Source organism: Tachysurus fulvidraco, chromosome 4 (assembly GCF_022655615.1).
Source record: "Tachysurus fulvidraco isolate hzauxx_2018 chromosome 4, HZAU_PFXX_2.0, whole genome shotgun sequence".
NCBI lineage: Eukaryota > Metazoa > Chordata > Actinopteri > Siluriformes > Bagridae > Tachysurus > Tachysurus fulvidraco.
The window spans coordinates 10,621,228-10,637,891 of NC_062521.1; the positions used below are offsets into that span (position 1 = coordinate 10,621,228).

The following is a 16,664-nucleotide window of genomic DNA, read 5'->3' on the forward strand; positions in this document are numbered from 1 at the left end:
TTTTCATTTCTCATTGGAATTCATTTATTCATTCATTTTCTCTACCGCTTATCTGAACTTCTCGGGTCACGGGGAGCCTGTGCGTCTCAGGCGTCATCGGGCATCAAGGCAGGATACACCCTGGACGGAGTGCCAACCCATCGCAGGACACACACACTCACACACTACGGACAATTTTCAGAGATGCCAATCAACCTATCATGCATGTCTTGGGGAGGAAACCGGAGTTTTATATTTTTTTAATACAATCATTTGCCTAATTATTAAATGTAAATATATTTCAACCAAAACGGGAGCACATGCATTGTTCTAAAAGACATTTATTTCATTTTTATTTTTAATTATAAAAATACTTAGCTTCTTGTTATGTACCCATTCACACTGATGTCATTAATTAAATTGTACTGTTTTTATTTTTTTATTCATTTTCTTATTTTTATGTGTTTCAGTTTAAAATAATTTCATTTATTTAATTTGCTGTTCTTTTTATATCAATTTTGTAATAAATAAATTTCATCTTAAGCAGAGCTGGGGCTTGAACCCAATCCTCCAATCAACAACCCAAAACCTTAGCCACTTGAGCCACTGCTGTACAGTATACACACACATTCTGATTCACACTAACATAAGTACTGTGTAAACAACAGACACTTGGCAGATGAGTGTGAGATTGTTGAGTCTCTCTGACCCTCTACTTCACTGACTGGACACAGACAAACAAAGTCCTCATGAGCACGTATTCTGCTACAGGGAATTTACTGTACAAAACATTCGGGCAGGCCAGCACCTTTAAATTAAATGTATAGCAGGATGGGGATAAGGAGATGTTTTGGCCAAACTTAATGTACTTAATGTAAAAGTGTGAAATCTGAAAATCAGCAAACCTGCTCACGGGACAAAGACCACACTCTTTAAGAAAAACAAAAAAGATATAAGAATTTTTAAGCTGTGTGCTGTATTTGTTTAAGCAAGGCTTTGCACATGTGAAGATGTGATCTTCATATTAACATAAGAGCATTATCGAGATGTCGGGTGAGGAGGTCTTGTGTGCCGTTGCATTCCAGTGCATCCCACAGATTCAGTAAGCTTGAGGTCACCACTGTGTGCAGGTAACCTGAGATCCTCCACATCAGCTTTAGGCAACCCACGTCTTCATGGATCATGCTTTGTGCACAGGTCCACTGTTGTGCTGGAACAGGTTTGGGTCTCTTAGTTCCAGTGATGGAAAACTGTATTGCTACAACATATAAAGACATTCTAGACAATTGTGTGCTTCCAACTTTGTGGCAAAAAGTTTAAGGTAGACCCACATTGGTGTGAAGGTCAGGAGTCACACATACCTTTATCCACATAGTGTATTATTAGCTGGCTATTGTTGTCAACAATAAACTATTGTTCCTTGATGTGGGAAAGGCGTTGTAGTTTTGAAACGTAGCTTGCATACTCAGTTACATTAGATAGATAGAGAGACGATTTAAAGCAGAAAGTTCCACAGGACATAAAATAGATACTTGTTATAAGTAATTGAATGACATCTTTTGCCAGCAGCCCTGTTTTTTTTTTCCCCTAACAAGAACAACAAAACTTCTAGTCTTGTCAGATTACAGCTATAAAATTCAAAAGCATTGGATCGGACCTGGACATAAAAGCATTAACTTAATTAACACATGTGAGTTATGTCTCATGTAATATTAGACCATGAGCACAGGTTTATATTACTTGAATTACTTCATGTTTTCTTGACAATATTAGGTTTTCAGTCTGTAGTGTAAATAGAGATTTCACTAATAGGCTTGCACTATGTGATACACTGATATTAGTGACTGTACACCAGATAGCAGACACATGGTGCTTTCACACTGGATGAACGTAGATCTATGACTGGTGGCTTTTTAGTTGCTAAAGTGGTCAGTGAGAGCATTCTCACTAAGAGCCACTCAGCTGATTCATGTTTTCTTTTTTATGCTCAATAATGTTCTAATTTGTTAATATGAATGATTCATGTGTAACAATCAGAAGAGACACTCTCTTTTCAGTAACATCACTCTGAGACTAGACAGATGCCACTTGTCCTGTGCCCATAGAAGGAGGTAAAAGCAGGCGTAGGATTATCTGCACCTTATATTTAAGCTTAGGCATTATTAACAGAACGAGACAAACACAGCTAAGACCCCTGTTTAGAAGCATATGTCAGTGTCAAAAATGTAACACCCGGGAGCTTGAGCAGTCATGTGTCAATACTTGTCAGTATTTGCTTTTGTAGGTGTGTGTGTGTGTGTGTGTGTGTGTGTGTGTGTGTGTGTGTGTGTGTGTGTGTGTGTGTGTGTGTGTGTGTGTGTGTGTGTGTGTGTGTGTGTGTGTGTGTGTGCTCTTCCTCAACAGATCAACTTTATTAACTTATATTGTCAGATCATGACCAGCTCAGTAATTTTAAATGCTGTATCAACACTTTATTGTTTTACAATAAAGACAAGATCTTTATTTTTTATAACTGAATATATATTTTTTAGCATGCATCAATATGCAGATCAACATTATTTAGCACTATGCTTGCAATATATTTCCACCTCTAATTGAACGTTTTGTGGCAGTCTTACAACTACAAGTTCAATCTCTCTGTTCATGAGTGACATCAAATCACCATGGCTGTGCTTAGCTTCAGAACTAAACAAACTCACTCATCGCAGTTAACTGGTAAGCTTGTTGCTAATAAAAAAAAGAACATAAATGCATCCTTTTTTTCCACTTCTAAAGTGAAAGGATATCAAGGTATATGAAGTCATATGCAGCGTTAAATCTGACCAAGAGATTGATGATAGCTCTGTTGTAAGGGAATATATTGCAGCTAAATCTTGGTCAGCTAGATGCAGCAAAGCACGTCTACATGTAAAATTCCCCTTGATTTTCCGTACGCATTGTGCTTATCACATTGAGTAAGGGTGAATACAATTCTATTTAAACAGTACAACATGATTTCAGCTGATGAATGAACCTTCAACCTTTAATGTCGGAAAGAGCCAAAGGTCAAAGCTTCCTGTTATGTGCTCATTCACAATTATGTCAGATATCCTGGTGCTGTAATTATGGGATGTTCAACAGACACGACACTTGGACATAGTGAAAAAGGCTGGTCTAACGTTGCCAGAATTTACAAGATCAGAAGTACACAAGCAAGCTAACAGCGTTTTAGTAGAACAATCTGTGCCTTAAAAGGCAACAAAATAGATCCTGCTTGAGAAACTGCAATGCTGCATGACCCAAATACTCAAATGCATTCATCACTGAGAGTGTGTTGTATCTGTGTATGTTTATCTCTTTGTGCTGACTTTTTTGTCTGTCATTTTTTAGAATTGCAGCAATTTTTTCTGTTCCTTTTCTTTGTTGAACTGACAGTTGTAGTGGCAGGTTGAGCTCTCAATCTCTTTCTATCCTCAGTAAAGGGATACAGTCACACGAGGGAATACTCAGGAGTGATCACTCTTCTGCCTTCTCCACAGAGATCGTAATTGAGTGTGTGTGAGTGAGACGAAGGCTCAAATGTTGTCACATACTGTACACAGTCATACAGTGTGCAGTGAAATGCTTGGTGGCTGAACCTGATAAACTGTGTAAAGTCAAAGCAAGTCAAAAGTATGAACACATGATGATATATGATACACAGATCAGTGATAAACAGTATAAACCTATAATGGAATATGTTAATTAATGTAAACTTAATCGACTGTGTATGTACATGATGTATCTATGACAGGAGAATGCAGATTTGTGCAGAATCTAAACAATGGCGTGTGATAAATAATGAGAGATAATGATGTGTTTGTACATTAAGTGCAGAACTAAGACACTCATCCAGATTTATCTATAGAAAGACGGCATGTGATTACATGAAACAGGATGGCTTACAAAGTTAGTGGCTATTCCATCCGTTCATCCATCCATTTTCTTCACTGCTTATCATACACAATTATCATTCACGAGGAACCTGGAGCCAGACATGAAACACATGATCCGATAATATAAGTTGTAAATCAGTTCAGGAAGTCAGTATACTGTATGGTGCCTATCTTTGGACTGGGGCAAGGAAACTGGATTGCCTCTGGTGAAAGAAAACTCTGGTGATGTGGACACTATGCTTAATCCTTTGTGCCCACCTCATTGGGTGAAGATTATTTTCCTTGAATCAGCTTGTCAGGTTAGCCACCTGTATCAGGTAAGCTTTCTCATCAGATAGAGAAGCAAGTGGCAATGCAGTCATGTGTAAATAAAGGATGTACAGGGGGTTCAGGATACATACTGTGGAGCTCCTATGCTTTGGGTGAAGGTTGAAGAGGTGTGTCTGCAAGCGCTAAACTCTTGGGGATTGCCTACCAGAGCCTGCTCATATAGGGAGATGTTTATTCCTAAAACTGCAAGTGTGGTTCTGAGCTTGTCAGGCAGAGATGATCAAATATAGTCTTCAGTTAGCCTCTCAATGCACTTTATTACTATTGTAATAAATGCAGTCGGTCAGTAGTCCTCTGTGTAGTCCAGTTCTGAATTTTTTAGGAACTGGGGCTACAAATGGCTTTGTTTTAAATGCGAATTAATTGGACCGTGACAGAGGACTTGGAGGAGATGTCAGGGGACATCCTAACATTCCCCATCATGAAAACAGCTTTCTGGAAGGCAGGTGTGTTCCTCAAAATGTGCACAGAATATGTTTACCACTTTTGCTAGAGTAGTGTTTGCACACATTACTGTTGTCTGCACGTGCACTCATGCATGAAGGTCTGACAGATGCCTAATATCGACACTTTAATCAATCCATTGATCACTCGCTCTGTGTGGCTCCGGTGTATACAAACACAAACATATATCTAAGCACAGTTGATACATCCAGAGAGATACTCTGTACTATGATGATGTATATCATTATATTATACGTGATGTGATAAACCGTGAAATGTTATTTGTCCTGGTACTCTTTTCCACAAACATATTTTTGAAATGTATGTGTGTGTTTGTGTTTGTGTGTGTGTGTGGCACATGTGCATGGTTTAAAAAGAAATCTAATAGTAATACATTTAAAATAACCAGTCTGTGCAGATGGTGGCTTAGTGGTTAGCACCACTCACACCTCCAGGGTTGGGGGTTCGATTCCCACCTCCGCTCTTGTGTGTGTGGAGTTTGCATGAGTTTCTCCCCGTGCCTCGGGGTTTCCTCCGGGTACTCCGGTTTCCACTCCCGGTCCAAAGACATGCAGGGTAGGTTGATTGCCATCTCTGGAAAATTGTCCTGAGTGTGTGAGTGAATGAGAGTGTGTGTGTGTGCCCTACGATGGGTTGGCACTCTGTCCAGGGTGTATCCTGCCTTGATGCCCGATGACGCCTGAGATAGGCACAGGCTCCCCGTGACCCGAGAAGTTCGGATAAGCGGTAGAAAATGAATGAATGAATGAAGTCTGTGCAGAGGCTGCTGGAAATGCTGCCACTTATGGCAGTGGCAGAAGTATGAGAACGTACTAAAGCTGATAAAGTTTCACATTATCTTTTTCAGGCGTAGGGGATCTAATACTGGCATCAAGTAAAACAATTCCATAATCTAAAAAATCTCATACCCAAAACTTCACTTCATCTGCACTATAGATATGTTATAATGTCTGGGTAAATGTTGAACATCACTTAAAAATATCGATAATAATTCATTTTTCTGGCAACATGAAGCGGTAGAAAATGGATGGATGGATGGAGACACGGTAAGCGTTGGTGACTAGATGTATGCATGTCCAGTGACATGTCGAAGTAATATGGATATAATATCTTTCTCCAGTATCTTTCATTTTAGCTGCGAGAATGCTGATCTGAAATGCTAGTTGCTCTACTAACTGATAAACATCACCCTAGTTGCACAACCCACTTATTACTATTGCAAGCAGTACTAGGAACGCCTACTTTCGACTGTACAGTATATGTGAATCAATAGAAACGTAAAAATGTGTCACATGAAAACACATCAAGAGACTCAGTTTTCTGGAAATGCATGTTTTATTTGAGAAAATCATGCGGAGTTGATAAAAACAAATATAATCTTTAACCTTTTTTTCTGAGTATCAGCAGTAAACGCAATAAAGTTGTTGCATGAAATGTGTTTAGAGTGTAAAATAGCATTATGCTTTCGAAATGTCATATGATGTTATGGCATGAGAGTAAGTTATTATATGCTGTGAAAAGGGAGCTGCAGAATCATGACACGCTGTGGGCTATTTTTGTCATCTTCAATTAAATCTGACATATCCGTGCGATACAATGTGGACGTTTGTGATATGTGGATGTGTGTGTGTGTGTGTGTTTATCAGCAGGCAGCTTTAAAAATGAGGAGAGAGTGTTTCGTGAGCGTATGCGACCCAGGAAAAGGCAGGGAGCGGTGCGGAGGAGAGTGCATCAGGTCAACGGCCACAAGTTCATGGCCACCTACCTAAGACAACCTACCTATTGCTCACACTGCCGCGAATTCATCTGGTGAGTGTACATATGTGCACAGACTCCAGAGTGGTAATGGAGACAAGCTGGTTTTGTGAGAATCAGCTTTGTTTGCAAGGACATACAGACACAATAGTGAGTGTATTGGTGCGACAGGGTAAGTTGGAGTAGGTGAGTACACATGTTCACCATATTCCAGCTTGAGACTCTGAGGTTGTTTGCACAAGACACAGGCAGGTCTGTGTGTGCATTCCCATTTGTTTACACACACCAGCTGATTCTCAAGTCAGTGTTGTCTTCCCCATAATTACAATGTCTTAATGGCTAGATTACCTTTAGAGACCCTGTTGCCAATAAATCATAAAATCATCGCAGAGATGAGCAAATGAAAAGGAATTGGTTGAATTTGTCTGCTGCATGCTACAATGCTACATGCTACAAATACTACGAATGTGTATTTTCACATCTCTAGAGGAGATCTGTCTGACACTTTACATTTAGGTTTCCTTATCTAACATTATTTATTAAGTATTAACATGAACAAACGATAAACATCAGCATTAATGAACTTACTGTAATGTTAACAAAATAAGTTAACACATGTATTATTTAACCAGCAAGCAATAATGTTAATACAATCTATGAAAAATTTGACCACATAAATGAACAAAAATTATTTCTCTCCCGCTAACATGCTATACACATTAGTTGTGATTTTCTTTTCTTTTTTTTTAGTTTACAGACAGGTCTATATTTTACATTGTGGGATTAATTATTTGGCTTGTTTTTTATTATTAAGTGATGCATTAGTATAATGCATTAGTACAATGTTAACTTTGCTAACATTAATTATGTATAAGGAAAGGGTTTGATTATTTGGTTTATGGTTTGTTCATGTTAACTAATGTTCAATAGAATGTTGGTTTAAGGGAACTTAAATGTAAAGTGTTACTTTAAATATAAATGTTTAACAAGAACATGTTTTTCTGGAGATAATATGCACTATTCGTTACACATACGCTCATACATGTTTATACACACAGGAACCACACACACACATACTGTACGTGAAGTAAGGATCAAATAATGATTTCTTGCTCAAAGTCACTGTAACAGTATGATGTGAGGCTTTCATTGGGCGTACATGCTTTAGTTTACTTCAGAATCTCATATACAGTAGTGTTTATGCTGCCTTTTTTTATTTTTAAATTAAATGTATGACTTATATGCATTTTCAAACAAAGTATTTACGCTACAAAAAGACAATTTACGCTACATGTCATTAGAGAAAGGAGTATATTGCAAAGCGCTACAGTGGAGCTCAGTGGTTACGATTTTGGACTACCGATCATAACACCACCAAGGTGCCACTGCTGGGCTGTGAAAGCAAGGCCATTCATCCTTAGCCTGAAGTGTAAATGTATAAATGTTAGTTGCTGTAGTTAAGGGGATCTTCCAAATCCACCGATTGTAAATGAAGACATAAAAAACATAATGAAGGCTGTTGAACAGCTGCACACAAAAAAGCAAGTCTCAAGCAGATTTTCTAAGATGCTTAGCAAAACATAGCTCATTTAGAAAAATTGCTTAAATTTACCTAATGATGCTTTTTTTGGTCTTCAAGGTATTGTTTTATGTTGACATATTTGAGAGCATGTCCTGTACTGCATACAGATTAACAGCAGTTGTTCTGTTTCTTTGCACACAGGGGAGTTCTAGGAAAGCAGGGCTACCAGTGTCAAGGTATATTCTCTACACGTTTATCTTCCAAACCTGCCGGATCTCAAAATATCGGTGTCTAAATCGAGCTGACCGAGTTCTCATGTGTTCTTTCTTTATTGTTCTGGTTAGTGTGCACATGTGTGGTCCACAAACGATGTCATGAGCTTATCATAACCAAGTGTGCAGGACTAAAGAAGCAGGAGGACACAGCTGAGGAGGTAAGAAACTGGATGGTCTGGACCAGCCATACAGTTTGAACACCGGTAGATGCGACATATTAAACTATTGAATTAAAGTGGTGTTAATAGAAAAGGTACGTAAGAGAAATGAGACAGTGTAACAGTGCGACTGATCTGCTGTGGTGGTGTGTGCTTTGTCTCCCCCTGCAGGTGGGTTCTCAGCGCTTCAGTGTGAACATGCCTCACAAATTCAGCATTCACAACTACAAAGTGCCCACATTCTGTGACCACTGCGGCTCGTTACTGTGGGGGTTGATGAGGCAAGGACTGCAGTGTAAAGGTAAGCTCACAACCAATGCTTTCTTCATAATAATAATCAGAGCCGATCATGACCTCCCTGGGGCCCTAAGCAAAATTATGCTAATTAGCCCTCCTACCTGACCTGTGAGCCATGTAAACCATTTGAAAGTGAAAGTGACGTGACATACGGGTAATATACTCAGAATTTGTTCTCTGCGTTTAACCCATCCAAAGTGCACACACACAGCAGTGAACACACACACACCGTGAACACACAACCGGAGCAGCGGGCAGCCATTTATGCTGCGGCGCCCGGGGAGCAGTTGGGGGGTTCGGTGCCTTGCTCAAGGGCACCTCATTCGTTGCCGGCCCGAGACTCGAACCCACAACCTTAGGGTTAGGAGTCAGACTCTCTAACCATTAGGCCACCACTTCAATTTGCCACACATTCACAATTGCACTGGCAGCACTGCACAGCTAATTTAGCTAGTCAGATAGAGACTAGAGACAAAATCACATCAACTTAACTTTACTGTTATTTACTCTTGCTGACATCAAACTTGAAGAGAACACAAGTTTACCTGATTGCTGTTCTCGCATTTCACTCTCATTTTGTTTCTTTTTTTTTCTTTTCATGGCCAGATGGATAGCTCCACTTCAAATGGTCATCTACACAGTAAACATTAACTGTAAAATGAGGCGGGGGAGGTGGGGCCTTGCGTAATTTGTGGGGCCCTACGCAACTTGCATAGTGAGCGTATAGGGCCGATTGGCTCTGATAATAATTATACTCAAATGAATAAGTATAATTTAAAATATGAAAAAGAACACTATGTCTACTACTACTACTACTACTACTACTACTAATAATAATAATAATAATTACAATAGTGTGTGGATTTAGTGGCGGTTTTAATGATCTATACTTTATTGTAATTTCATTTGTATGAAAATGAAACCATATAATTATCATGAACAATTCACATTCCTTATCAGCTCGGGTTGAGACAACGTGGTGAAAATGTTCGAGTTTCTGTACACTTAATCACAATGAACTGCATTAAAGATTTGCATGAACAAAAATTTATTATTGTGTTTTATATGTCAATTTATTACCGGGTTGTTGTTGTTTTTTTTTTTTAACAGTTACCACTTGAAATACTACAGTTTTCTGTATTTATATTTATATTTATTGTATATGTCCATAGTGTGTAATAGCTGTAATTCAGTATAATAATAAACAAATTCCTAAAGAGTGAAAAAATTGAAGCAGGTATTGTAATATATACTTTATGTAAACTTTCTTTATCTCTCTCTCTCTCTCTCTCTCTCTCTCTCTCTCTCTCTCTCTCTCTCTCTCTCTCTCTCTCTCTCTCTCTCTCTCTCTTTCTGCAGTATGTAAGATGAATGTACACAGACGATGTGAAAGCAACGTAGCCCCAAACTGCGGCGTCAATGCACGGGGCATTGCTAAAGTGCTGTCTGACCTCGGAGTGACGCCAGATAAAATCTCCAGCAGCGCACAGCGGAGGAAAAAGGCAAGAGGATGATCAGAGGGAAATCTGCTCTCCAAATGGGCATGGGAAATTGCAGCATTTAACTGCAGTCAGAATTTAACCCCTTAAATTGCTTAAAATCTTGGCTACTTATTCAGAACTATTATTACTACTACTGCTGCTTCTAATAATAATATTAATCATCATTTTTATCTATTACCTGTTTAATAATCTACGTGTTCAACAGTGAATTTATTTCTGATGTCAAACTCCACATTAGTGCTAACTGGCTCACATGGATGTGGACAATCAGGGCTGATGCTTTTCTTCCACTTTCCTATTGCTGGGCTTAGCAGCAGCTAAACATGGTGAACATAGTCACCGTACTCTACACACAGAAACAAAACAGTGTCTTAACTTACCTTATAACAGATTTGCAGCAAAAAATAATTGTTTATACGGATTGAAAATGTTCTGTAAGTAGATTGTGTACTGTAAGAACGGGTTAAAGGGGAAGTAAGTGATGTTAAAAAAAAGAAGGTAATCCTCACAAAAAAAAAAAGAACACAAAGCATAATGGCATAATCTTTCAATTCTACTTTAATTCAATGCAGCACATATTATTCAGTAATTAATATGAATTATTTAGTAACTACATTAAATCCATCAACATATTTGTTCTTGGTGTGTAAGCGGTTAATCGTGTCTCTAGACACTGAATCTGTCTAAGGGACAGATTTTGTCCCTTATTCGTCCTTTTTTGCTCTGTTCTGTTCCATTTTATGGACTCTACTGTGTCCTGAATTAGACACTGCACTCATTAATCAAAGCTCAGTCCATATGACTCCGTTTCCTTTTATTGTTGTTGTAGTACACTAACAATAATGCTGACTACCTCACTTTGTTTCAAAATCCGACGTCAATACGATTTGTTTGATAAGAACCTTGTTTGTGTTTGTATTCCCAACATAATCAGAACAAAGTGTTTTATTGCAGCGACTGTAATGTAGAAACAGTGATGGATGTGGGGGTCTAATATCATCTCTATCTTTCATGAACATTTACGGTGATTGTACTATGTGCCACACAGATTAGTCAAGGTGCAGACCCTCAGCCTCTGCCAATATCTCCACAAACAGAAGATGATCGCTCCAAATCGGCACCCACTTCACCGTGTGACCAGGGTATGCACACACTCGCCATCTCACACACTCACACATCAGTGTACAGAGTACCAGAAATTCAAACCATTGGCATAGGAGACATAGGCAATTACCTAGGGCTAAAAATGACTAGGGGGACTATTTTTGTCATAAGTACGACCTCTTGTGACCATTATGCTCTCCTACATCTATACTTTATGCAAAATGATTTCTGCCCTTTAACATAATTTAGTCTGATCGATCATCGGAGTAATTAAAATATTGTTAAAATAAAATAGAACTGACCAACAAAAAATTATAAGATTTGACAAGAACGTCATGTTGGACTAATTTAAAGACTTTCAACATCATGTCGTGTTTATAATACATCACAATAAGTGCTGTCATCAGCATAATGATGTTTCTCAGAATGTTATCATTTGATGCCATCATTGATGACTTTGCTGCAAAGAAATCCACTTTTGAAACTGTTCTGTAATTCAGAAAATTTACATATTTTTCTTTTGTTGATTTGCACTTTATTTAATTGTGTCATCTAGTGACAGCAAGTCAAATTTGTTTGTTATTTATTATCACACTTTATTTACTTCTTATTTAAGTTAATGCTTATCATTTTTTATTTTCAATAGCTATCTTATTGTAATAGCTATTTAAACAATTTAAATAATTGTTGTTGTTTTTTTTAAAAGGCATCAGCTGCATGTAATATTTGTGCTGGTTCATGTTATTGAAATGAAATGTTTAAAAAACGTCTAGCCTCAAATACTTTGTACTTGAGAATTATTTGTGTTTGAGAAGTGCTTCTTTGTGCATACAGATATAAAGGATCTGGAGAACATCAGGAAAGCGTTGTCTTTTGATCACCGTGGGGAGGAGCAGAAATCAGAACCAGCTTCATCCCCGAATGAGGGCCGATCAGCAGAGACAGGGGAGGGTCGAGAGAACGGGGAAATAAAAATGCTGCAGTCTAAAAGAATGAGCCTGGATGACTTCAACTTTATTAAAGTGCTTGGCAAGGGCAGCTTTGGCAAGGTGAACAACCCTACAAACCACTTTGTTATTAGGACATCTGTTTTTTAGATGATGGTTTATTTATGGGAGGAGTTTTGAGTGCTTAGGTTGCAGCTTCTGTATTTTCTCTCAAACTGTTAATTTAGCACAGCTTATTGTTTTCCAAGTTGAGGCAAAATAAAATCCAAACATATAAGTGCTCGAAGCGCAAATGCTCCAATCATGCCCATTTCAGAAGGCTTACATACAATAACAATAGTAATACACAATCATAACAATAATTATAGGAACACAGATCATCAGTCACCTTAGAAATGAGTAGCATAACATGTAGATCACCAGGAAAGGAAGCTTTGGAATTGAGAAGAATTGTAAGGGATTCTGCAGAATGGTCATTGGACCAAATCCAAAGCATTTGATTCTGGCATTATTACCAATGCTTTGGTGTAATCATAGACTGCAGTGGACTGATGAATGAATTTATATCAAACTGACTGCAAACAATATCTCATGTAGAGGTCTTTCTTTAAGCCTTCCCTGTTTGATGCTCACTGGATTCCAAGTGCACATGCTGGATTGAGTGGTTCTTATTATTTAAGGTTATTTTGGTATATGGGTGAGTGCAATAAATATAGATCTGGTAAAAAAAAAAAAAAAGAAGAAAAAAAAAGATGCAACAAATTCTTAATTTACATCTTTGAAATAATAAATAAAAATGTAATAATTGATCCTGATATTAGGGTTTACTTAGTGGTTAACACGTAGGCATCTAATTTCTCAATTGAAATTAGAAAACATAAACTCACGTTTCCTCTCACACTAAAGCACTAATAGTGTGTGAAAGACTGTACTGGCAACCCCATATACTGTTTCCCACTTTGTGCACTGTGTCCCCTGGGTTAGACTCGAGACTTCCCGTGACTCTATGTAGGACAATGCGCCTGTGTAGCTTGCTTTGTGTAAAGGTGCATTGACATGCTGGACCAGGTTTGGGGACTTTTAGTTCCAGTAAAGTTTAATTGTAATAATTAGATTTTCTATATAATCATTTGGTAGATACAGAGCGGTTTTAAAACATTGATCATTAAAAAAAGGAAATATCTAGAAAGAGTATGGAAAGTCATTAGCAGACATGGTATGAATGATGGCTTTAATGCTTACAGAAGATCAGTCTCATATCCTGCTTCTTTTCCACAAATCTTCAGAGACCTTGACCTTGATATTCGTGAAGAACTTTGCAACTCAATAGATGGTCCAGAATCTTCCAGGGCATGGTGGAAAGAGAACAACTGATTAAACAAATCTCCAAAAGTTGGTGTGAACTGTTAAAAAAAATCAGAACATTCAAATAACCTAGAGCTGACATTAGATGTTCTGGTCTGAGGGTTTCAACCCATAAAACACAACACATGCTGTGCTAACAACATTATGGGACAAGGGGGATCTTCTTATACTGATATTGAAGTATTAAAAAGATATGACTGATGCTAAATCTACCTAGAAGAACCACAGATGGTGGACAGATAAATAAAACAACGCTCCTAAGGTTAAATATTATATGTGGTAGAAGTTCAAAAGTAACAAATAATGTTGTTGGACTGACTTACTGCCTGTGGTAGTCAAGGCTTTTATTATGACTGTATAGAGGAAATTATGTAATCAGAGGCATTTAAGAACTGTTTAGGAACGAGTCTCAAGATCCCAAAATATGACTGGTTAAAAAGAGAATTTTTTTTGATTAAAACTGGATTTGTTGGATCAGTTTTGATCAGAACTGCACATCACTGCAATTTTCTAGAAAACCTACCAACTTCCTAAAAAGCTGGCATATACAAATAAAAGATTTTCATTGTGCTGTAATGTTTATGTGACCAATATTTCTTCTTCTTCTTCTTCTTCTTCTTCTTCTTCTTCTTCTTCTTCTTCTTCTTCTTCTTCAAAATCCAGGTTTCATGGAATTTTAGAATTATATTTTAAGTCAATAACACATTTTTGTAGCATATAATAAAACACCATTTATCTTCACACTTTTGAACATAATTCTCATCATCATGTTTGTGCAGGTGATGCTGGCTGAGCTCAGAGGCACAGACGAGGTGTATGCCGTAAAGGTGCTGAAGAAAGACGTGATCCTGCAAGATGATGACGTGGATTGCACACTTACAGAAAAACGCATACTAGCTCTGGCCAGAAAACACCCGTACCTGACCCAGCTTTTCTGCTGCTTCCAGACCAAGGTACACAACACTCTTATTTTGACACTCTTTCACACTCAGGTTCTGGTATTTAGGAACGAATCAGTTTATTGACATTAAAACACCACTAGGAGGAGCCACAGGCTAACATTATGTCAGCTTCATGTGCTGCAGTGACTTCATTGTAAGCTATTCTGTCATAGAACAGTAGAAGAAGAAGAAATAAAGAAGAAGCAGTCTTTATTTGTCACCTATATATCACAGCATAGTGAAATTCTTTTCTTTTTATATTCCAGTTTGCTAGGAAATTAGGGTATAGAGCAAAAGATCAGCCATGATACATAGTGTGGAGCAGAGAGAGTTAAAGGCCTTGCTCAAGGGCCCCAACAATGGCAGCTTGGTGGAGCTGTGGCTTGAACCCTCTACCTTTTGTTCATTAACCCAGACCCTTAACTCAAGTGGGTTTAGAAATGTAATATATATTAATATATCCAAAATAATAGGAGCCTCATAAGGCAATCGTAGGGATAATGTTTAGTGTAAGTCCATGATGTGTTTGAGAAAGGAAAAGAGATTTTCTACTCATTCCTACATATAGGAAACTGAAAATATTGAGCAAGCTTCTATGATGACTAAACTATGGGACACCCTGTAGATATATCCTATATGTCCCTATGACGATAAGACTATGTGACAATTTTTTACATTAGACTTGTCTTGTTATGTAATACTTATGTCACGCTGTAAAAAAAAGAAACTCTTGCTCTTCTGATTTCGAACAAGATCCTTATCACCTTGTATAGACTCCTGTGCTTCTGTGTTTAATTGTGGCTTTGGTGTGTACCGTCCACTCTGCAGCGTGTGAGCGTGATTCATGTATTGTGTAGTGTGCAGTGGGACTACAGAGCCGTCACCTCAGCCGGCCTTCTGGTTTGTTTTCCCTCAGCTTGAACCTGCAGTCGTCCGTAATAATGTTGTCCTACTCCCTTTTAATTTATTTATTTCTACCGTTTCCCCAAACAAGCCAGGGAACATTGTGTTCTGGAAGTTAGGAGGAGAGGGAGGGGACAAGAGAGCACGGGTGGGTAACACCAGGCCGAGGCGGAGAGACAAGCCGAAACAGGCTGAGGTGGGAGTAAAAAAAAAAGTGAGTTTCAGGATGGAGGACTAGAGAAGACAGCGTTTCTGATGCTGATTAATTGGTACAATTGTGTAGAATATTTTTTAGGACTACAGCTTGTGTGATGTTCAGCTGACGTTGTTCCTAATTAATGTTTTTAAAGTCAGAAAAGTTTTTCTAGTATCCATTGAACATTTTTCCATTATGCATGTTTAAATTCATATTAGAGTAAAGCGTCCGTTTTGTTTTTCTGGCTTCATGTCCTAATGGATCGTCCATTCTCTTCACATTCAGACTCTTTCATGTTCTTGCTAATGGGCACATTTGCCCCGTCTTTGCTCTGCCTGAACACAGGCGATTGTTGTGGGCCTTACATAATAGGCTGCTGATCTTTATCTGCCCTAATGTGTAGTCCATATGCCGTTTGTTTTCCCAAAACAGCCATGCCTACCTACTCCTAAAACACCTCTTAAATAAAGAGAGTAGAATCTATAGTCTTTAATTAAACCAAATTTGTTGTGATTCATTAGCAGTAACAGTTACAACTAGTTCTATTCATAAAGTAATGTACTGGCAATTTACTAGATTAATACTAGATGTTGCTCACCATTTCCTCACTTATATGCCTCTTTATTAGTCTTTTAAAATCTTTAATGAGTTTATTTTTATTGTCTGTTGCATTTATATCACATATTATATTTGATAGACTTTTACTCAGAAAAAAACAACATGCAGGTGATTTTAATAATATGGATAACGTGCCAAGAAGATCAACTTAAGCACCTGCATAACCCATCTCTAAATATACCTAACTTCCCCCGAGTAAATATTTATGTCATTTTTAGGCTTAATCTGCCGACGCTGAATGCAGCCCGAAATGTGTGCTTTTATAAAATGGTGTACTTGTGTAAATTTCCCATGCCCTAATCAAAGCTCATTGAATGAAAAGCAGCTGAGCAGATGTGTGTTCCCTTCTCTTCAATTTTTCCTTCACTCTTTCACCCCGCTCTCTCATCAGTC

General features: G+C 38.0%; 1 protein-coding gene across 2 annotated transcripts in view; it reads left to right on the top strand.

The window, feature by feature from the left end:
- The window catches only part of prkceb (protein kinase C, epsilon b), a 76,820-nt gene that overhangs the window by 36,911 nt on the left and 23,245 nt on the right, over positions 1–16,664 (top strand). The window contains exons 3-10 of one of the 2 annotated variants that reach the window (XM_027150240.2): positions 6,338–6,497; positions 8,167–8,201; positions 8,310–8,398; positions 8,570–8,699; positions 10,055–10,197; positions 11,246–11,339; positions 12,136–12,350; positions 14,393–14,566. In XM_027150240.2, the coding sequence (XP_027006041.1) occupies positions 6,338–6,497; positions 8,167–8,201; positions 8,310–8,398; positions 8,570–8,699; positions 10,055–10,197; positions 11,246–11,339; positions 12,136–12,350; positions 14,393–14,566 (1,040 nt within the window). Of the gene's footprint in view, positions 1–6,334; positions 6,498–8,166; positions 8,202–8,309; positions 8,399–8,569; positions 8,700–10,054; positions 10,198–11,245; positions 11,340–12,135; positions 12,351–14,392; positions 14,567–16,664 lie in introns of both variants that reach the window. The other variant, XM_047812720.1, reaches the window with a different exon arrangement.